This window comes from Rhincodon typus, chromosome 32, assembly GCF_021869965.1.
Source record: "Rhincodon typus isolate 14 chromosome 32, sRhiTyp1.1, whole genome shotgun sequence".
Lineage (NCBI taxonomy): Eukaryota > Metazoa > Chordata > Chondrichthyes > Orectolobiformes > Rhincodontidae > Rhincodon > Rhincodon typus.
The window spans coordinates 21114616-21122682 of record NC_063363.1 but is presented as its reverse complement, the minus strand read 5'-3'; the positions used below and the strand labels follow the sequence as shown (position 1 = coordinate 21122682).

General features: G+C 37.8%; 1 protein-coding gene across 1 annotated transcript in view; it reads right to left on the bottom strand.

Annotated features, from left to right (window-relative positions):
- Positions 1-8067, bottom strand: part of LOC109913661 (potassium-transporting ATPase alpha chain 2) — a 46769-nt gene that overhangs the window by 13784 nt on the left and 24918 nt on the right. The window contains exons 9-12 of the mRNA XM_048615429.1: positions 5489-5598; positions 3893-4027; positions 2547-2739; positions 776-951 (exon numbers count right to left, since the gene is read on the bottom strand). Of these exons, the coding sequence (XP_048471386.1) occupies positions 776-951; positions 2547-2739; positions 3893-4027; positions 5489-5598 (614 nt within the window). The remainder of the gene's footprint in view (positions 1-775; positions 952-2546; positions 2740-3892; positions 4028-5488; positions 5599-8067) is intronic.

Here is an 8067-nt window from a genome sequence, read left to right as displayed (position 1 = left end):
GATGCTGCTTGGCCTGCTGTGTTCATTCAGCTCTACACCTTGTTATCTCAGATTCTCCAGCATCAGCAGTTCCTACTATCTCTATTATTAGTTTTGATGTTTTATTTAATTTTGTAGGTTCTGCAAAATTCTCACTCAGGTCAAAAACATTAAATCAGTAAACCTTGATGTTAAAATTCAAACATTTCAGATTTTTACCTTTTTATCCACTGTCCTTGTGTAGCTTAATAAGCATATAATGACAATACGTAAAGAAGTGAAGGTGTTAGAGTGGATTGTCATTGATCATTTCATATTGGAAAGGAGAAAGATGACAACAATGTGTGTCTCTCTTTCTCTTTCCTTCCCCATTCTTTCTCTCTTTCTCTATTACCTGCTCTGTCTCTCCTTTCCACTCAATTTCTCTCCTCCTTTCAGAAATTCTCTTTTCAAAAAAATATCAGATTTCTGGGCTTTCAAGGAGCCACTCAGGTTATGCCATCAGTTGACTGCGACATGGAATGATGCAGAACACAATGTCAAACCAGAAATAACAACCAATAGAACATCTCATTTTACCATTCAATGGGAGCATTTTAAAATTTGACCTGTATATTTTGCTCTTTTGTTTGTGACTTTAGCAAATGAATTATTATAAAAAATAGGTTTGGGTTGTATTGAAGTTCTGTAATTATGCAGCATTCTCTTGGAATAACAGTAAAGTGTTTTAAGACAAAAATATATCAGCATTCACCAAAACCATTAAAAGCTATAACATGCAACAGAAGACACATACTTTGATTCCTGCACTTCTGCATTTTAGAACTGCATCTGGCACACTCGAGCGGGGTGGATCGATCAAGGACAGAAGACCAACAAAGCATAGGTTGGAAATTGGGAAATTTCTGCTATCTGCATCAAATATGTACAAATCTGGATATTTGTCTTTTGGCAAATATTGATGACAAAATCCTAAACAAAATTTTAAAAGAAACAGTCAAAATCTCACAAGATGCAATTGTAATTAATTTTCAGCAAAATCTAGATTGGTCATAAAGACCTGCAGCACAGGCACATTGTTTTTAAATGGTGCAGACACAACCACCTAACTATTCTAATCCAGCTTTCCAGTATTTGATGATGGAGAAGCTAACCAAATACAGATGAAATGACTGATTTAAGGAAGAAACTTTTAAAGTATTTAAAAAGAAATATACTGAGGTTAAGTAAAAATATCAAGATTCATGAAAAGAATCAGTACAGACACAATGGGTTGAATGGCTGCCTTCAGCGCTGTAACCATTATATGATCATGTTAAACTTGCTCAGGAGAAATGTCAATTAACATTTATATTGATAATAGTGCCAGTCAGTAAGTTAATCTCAACCAATCTTCTGCTAAAGACATATCCAATAAAAATTAGGTGAAAAGTGGTCACTTCCTTTCAAATCTGTATAAAACCTATTAATAAGTTATAATAGTGCCAAAAGAAAAGATAAGTAGGACACAGTAGGTCATGTAGTGATCATTGTATTTATAAAGCCAACAGAAAATAATCAAAATACAACTATTTCAGAGCTAATTTCTCAAATAAAAGTCATATTTCTTTTGAATTAGAGGTTTTCTTCAACTCAACTCACATCGATTTCATTAACATATTCAAAGAGAAATGGATAATTTCTTGATATTTGAACATTGGAAGCGTTAAGGCAGGAACAAAAGCTAAAATCACAAAAATATTCTTGGACTAGGCTCTGGATCAGCAAACTGTTTAAATCTCACTCTTGTTAGACATGTTATTTGAGCTAAGTATTATCATCTGTAATTGACGATGAACTCCAGTAAAATAATATGCTCAAATTAATGAATGAATGACATATTGTCACATATATCTAGGGAGATACAGTGAAATGTGTTCTGTCGCCACAATCCAGTGCCATTTTGAGGTACAAAAGAATAAAAAGAAAGGACTTCAATAGAATTCTTCCTCATTGGTCAGGGTGCCAAACACAGTTCCAGGACTTTTGCAAGGTCTCCGCAAGGTCCCCGGTCTGGGCTTACCACAGCCAGGAGTCCCCACTCTACCATCACTGTAGCCGACTCCTTGCCGCCAATTCCAGGAGTTCATGCTGTGGTCACCGCCAACCCCACTCCAGCCTCACTGCGATGTCAGAAAGATGAAGAAAAGAAGAATAAAAAGAGAAAAGACGAAAAGGAGAGAAGAAAAGAATGCAGCTGGCCTGGACCGGATGTGTCTACCAGGCCAATGCCACCATCTTGAATAGCAGGGCTCACTCTTTCCTATTGCCACCACTGCTGCACATGGCTGGAAGGCCAGGACTGCTCTTGCCCTGCCAAAGAGTCTGCAAAAGGCTTTTAAAAAGAGGAACAAGAAAGAAGACAAGGAAAAAGAGCAGAAGTAAAAAGAAAAACAACAAAAAAGCAGAGCAAGGCAAAAAAGCCACAGACCAGGAGCTCGAATGCAGTGCTGCTTCTCCACCACCATCTTGGAGTTGGATGATGTAGTGAATGCCTTAATGAGTAATAAATGGTGCAGTCCTCTTACCTAGAACTCTCTCACCCAACCCACCAAATTCGTGATAAGCTGTCTGAATGACTTCTATCTCACGATCTTCCAGTGGAACTTCTCTGCCCTGGAACATTACAGTAGAACAAGACTCCAAGATACGCTCTGGTGCTCCCTTCATCACTAAGAGGAGACGTTTATCATATGGATTGTTGGTCCTATGAATGGATAGCTAAAAATAAAAAATGCATTTGTTAAACATCTATTATATTGACTTCATATTGTTCAAAGAAGGAAAGATGCAAGTTTAATACACGGTGAGCATTAACTCCTCTGGTTAAAACTTTTTAATAAGAAGGAGAAATTGGACCCTCCTACACTTGTTGCATAGACAAAGAGTGATAACCGAGGAAACCCAATTTCATATTACCTCATCATGTGTGTCTAAAAATGTCTGACCTCAAATTGAAATGGATGATTTTTAAAACATCTTTGATGGCTACGCAAACCAGGCACTAACCAACTGGTGTAGTGAGAGTGAGAGGCTTATCACCTGCTTTAGGATCCCATTCCTAAATTAGACCTGCGCTGAGATTTCAGGCTCTGCTCTGCACAGGATTTTTCAGCAGTCACAGTACTTAAGCAGCAGCCATTGAAATAAAGCATATATTTTTAAGCTTAATATTAAGTCAGAAGGTGAAGTTATCAGCCAACAACATACCACTCCCTCCTCTATCCCTCCTCACCTCTTCAGGATAACTGCAGCTGATATCTGCTCAGTGTTAAATTTATGATTCAAACTGGCCTGGATCCAAAAAAACTGTCTTTCTATGGATCAGATTAAAAGATGGCAGAATTTTGAGCAAAAGTGAATTATTCAGACAAGAACAATAATCCCTAATTTTACATAAACTACTGTGCTTAAACAAGTGTCTGCACATTTAGATATATAGTTCATGGGCTCACCTTTATCCCTGGACCTGCACTTGTTAATGTTGATTTACATTTTATTTTGATTTTTGAGCTATTTAACTGAAAATGGCAAACGGGTTAGATAATACTTTGACATGACAATATTGGCATCAAAGACAGATATTGGGTGCACTTTTGGAATTCTAACTGCCAGGTTGTGCCTGCAGAGAGAACCCTGAGGATTTTCATTGGTGCTAAAGAATTCAGGTACTGAGATTGTGAAAGGCACTGTGTAAATGTAGGTTGTTTCTTTCATACTTAACAACATAATAGAGGTGAGAAAAGCAGATTAGAGACTGATCACATTTCTCAGTCACATTGCTGGGGCGTGACATGGCTGAATTGATGAGTTATTCTGACAGAGACTTTTAAATGTGCCAGAATCACACTTTCCTGTGAAACTCATACATTACCTGAAATTTGTTTGTCGAGTTGAATGGTATTTCAAATATTTTGGTATTCTCCTCTCTGAATTCCATCACATTGCCAAATACTGTTTCAGAGAACTTCAAAAGGGCACTTTCAGAGGCATCTCCAACTATTTCTCGCTGTGTGTGGGGAAAAAAAAAATGAAATAACTGAGTGAGATTGCTTCTCTGAAAAGAACCTTCAACATTTATGGCAAAGGTATATTAACTGATCACTATTCTACATAACTAAACCAAAAGTTTGATTCCGTCCACGACTAGTGCATGCTTATATTATTCATTAGTAATCCTACTTGAAGATTTTAGTTGCTAATGAATTATAAAGCTCATTTATTTGGAGACTGATGTGACAAATAACCCATTTAAATTGGAAGACTAAACTGTTAAATCAGTAAAGGTAAGTAAAGCACAAGTCAGAAGAAGTCCTGCTAAGAATTCCCAGTCTATTGGATGTTGCCGGGACTGGAGCGTTTGAGTTATAAGGAGAGGCTGATAAGACTGGGATGTTTTTCACTGGAGCGTAGAGGGTTGAAAGGTTCAATTCAGCTACCTAAGTTTACTTATGCACTGAGCTAGGTCAAAGTGAAGTACAGGCCAGTTAAAATTGCCAATCTATCCACACCAGTAACAAGATGATCAGGTTGTTGCTACAGAAGCCAAAGTAGCACCAAACAGTCCCACGTTGGAGTCACAGATATTCCTGTACCTTCTTAATCTTTCTCCATCACCATCTGGAAGAAGACTTCAAGTATCCTCCACTTTCTTCAAATGTTATTTGAAAATTGCGGTCAGCTGGGAGAAGTAAATGATACATACCTTTCCCAGCTTCCTGCACTTCAGTAATTTTGAAATTGCTTGATTTTTAAAACCCCAAATTGTTCCTGCACTTGGCATTGTTGCAAGTATAGTGCGGTAATAATGTAGGGCTAAGAAATCGATGCAAAGAAAATTATTTTTAATCAGGGGATTCTGATAGCTAAATTTTCATTGGTGTAATCAATGTAGGAGCTCATGGCAATCAGTTTTTTGCATCACACTCCCCTTTGCAAAGGCCCAGTAAAGCCCTGGACTCTGTTGTAAAATAGTTTGCCCCCCACTTTAGTCGGAGGATTATGGTAGCTGAATTATAATTAGCCTCAAAGTCAAGACAATGATTTTGATGTATTACATTCCACATAGAAAGCTCCAGTAGAGCTGTACGAAAACATGCCTCACACATATGCAAACTACCCATTTATAGAAGATGAACATGTTTGCCATCCAGGCAGCTGGTATATGCTGTAGGTGTTGGATTGATGTCTTGGTGTGCCATACAACATATGTTGCTCCTCCCAGCTTCCCTCCAACAGATCTCTACTGACAAGCAGCCTATTGGTCAAAAGAGCATATTGAATTTACCTCACTCAGCTCCTTGCTTTGTCCATTTACTTCCCCTCCCCACATCTCTGACATTTCCCATTTACCACCAAACTCCATTTATTCCTATAACTTAGAAATGTGACAATTGTCACATCTGAGTATTTATTAGTGCCTTCTTGGTATCAAAAGATTTTGGAAGTGGAATAATTGATTCTGTTGTACCTTCATAATTGGAACATCCTCCTGCCCTGGTTTGAATTCTGCTCGACTACAGAGTGCAATAATCTTGGCCAGAACTGCCCATGTTTGTGATGTTTGGTCGAAGCTCTGAACTGTGAATGAATACAATAATTGTACATCAGTGATTCTTTCTATTTTTTGTATTTGCCTATAGCTGTTCCCCCAACGAATGAAATAAACTGCAACTTACCAAACTAGTGAAGATTTAAACTGGAAATACGTACCTGGTCCTCATTCAACACATTCGCACAACACCTAAAACTAAGTTGCTCATATGAGAAGCAATTTCAACAACAAAGCAAAATAGCTGTTGCTCAAATGTCTGAATTCAGCCATCATTAGCCCTTTTACTTATAACTAACCTTCATTTATACTCTGACTTTCATGACATTGGAATATCCTAAAATTATCCATAAGGCACAAGTCAAGATTTTGATAGAATAGTCTCCATTTGCCCGAATGGGTTCAGCTCCAATAACGTTCAAGAAGTTGATAATCATGCAGGACACAGGAACCTACTTGACTGTCATCCATCGACCACATTCAATGTTCACTCCTTCTGCCACCAATGTACCACAACAACAGTGTGTACCATCTTCAAGATCTACTCACCAAAATTTTCTTCAACAACATTTTCCAAACTTGAAACATCTACTGCTTAGAAAGACAAGAATAGCAGTGGAATGGGAGAGCTACCACCTCCAATTCTGCTCAATTAAGGTTCATGCCATCCTGACTTGGAAAGATATTACCTTTCCCTCTGTCATTGGATCAAAGTCCTTGAACCTGCTTTCAAACCATATTGTGAGTTACCCACTTGACACAGACACCATAGATTCAAGAAGACCACTCCTTGTCAGGAGCCAGTGGGATTGGAACATAAATGGTGGCCTTAGCAGAGATCTCCTCATTCAATAAATAAATAGAAAGGTGCTTTACAGCCAAGTCGAAGTGTTATAATGTTAGCAACCAAATTGTACACTATATCTTTCCCCAAACTGTGACGTGGTAATGACCAAACAGTCTCTTTAAGAATATTACTTATAGATAAATATTGACCATAACACCAGGCTGACTCTCCTGTTCTTCTTTATAATAGTGTTTCATCAAATGTTTTGTATCCAATAGAGAGAACAGACCAGAAATGTTTTAACGTTTCATCTGATTTAGCACTCCCATTCAGTAATCCCTTAGTCCAGTTGGAATACTATCAGCCGAGGTATTTAGGCCCAAATCTCTGAAGTCAGGCTTGGACCCACAAATGTGTCTCAGAGACAAGTGTTACTAAATAAGTGACATTGACATAATGGAGTTGGTACTTTCAGACAAGCATACATTGTACATATGTACAGATGAAACATAAAATTTAAGGCATGACCAGAAAATAACATTTGTGAGCAATTCTCTAAGGTGTTCGAAATGCCATTACCTCTCGATTTCTCTTTCACCTGTTGTCAAGCTCCTTGCCTGACCTTACAACTTGGATGAGCCAAATTTCAATTAAAATTCAGAAATACTAAAGCTGCTGTCTTCAGCCCCACCATAACTCTGTTCCTTGTTCACTGATTGCAGCATCCTCCATGGCCATTGTCTCAGGTTATATTTTATCAGTTAATCTGACCAGAGGTAGGCTTCCAATCTTATATGCTCTCCAAGATGGCTTATATCCAACATCTTAATGTCACTATCTCCAATTCACTCAACTCTATCTGTTGCTGAAACCCTCATCTATGTCTTCGTTAACTCCAGACTCGATTGCAACACTCTTGTAGTTAGCCTCCCATCTTATACCATTCATAATTCAAGCTCATCCAAAATTCAGCCCATATCCAAATTCACACTAAGTCCCACTCACCCATATTTAATTCTACATTGTGTCACAGTCCAGCAACAGCTCAACTTTAAAATATTCATCATTATTCTAAGATATGTCTATACAAACTCAAGGAACTCTGCATTCCTCCAATTCTGGCTTCTCGTGCAAGGCCAATTTTGACATCCTACTGTTGGTGACCAAACCTTCAGCCAGCTAGTACCGCCTCAGTGCTAGTCTACTCATGGAATTGCCTTCACAAAAATCTTCACTTCTCTCTCCTCCTCCATGACATTGTTTAAAAGTACAGCATGTAACTACCTGTTCTAGTGTCTCCTTCCTGGGATCAATGCCAAATTTTGTCAGATTACAATATTGTGATTCTGTGATTGCATTACTCTGGGATATCTTACTGGGTTCAAGCCATATATAAGTACGTGTTCTTGTTGTAACGTTATTATAGAATAAAAATAGGTTAGCAAAGAAAAACGGCACACCAACTTCTAAGAATATGTTTGTCATGGCATCACTCATTGTTTTTTAAAAGATATGTAAACAACAATGAATTTACAATAAATATGTTCAATTTGTGATTTCACAAATGTAATTTCAGGAGTATAAGTAGTGGATATTTAACCTTGTCTTATACACACTGACAAATTACTGTGTGAAGTTGTTGGCTGATCATCACTACACGTGCTGAAATCACGAGTTTGTCAAATTGGACTGATTAATGCTGGCATCACTG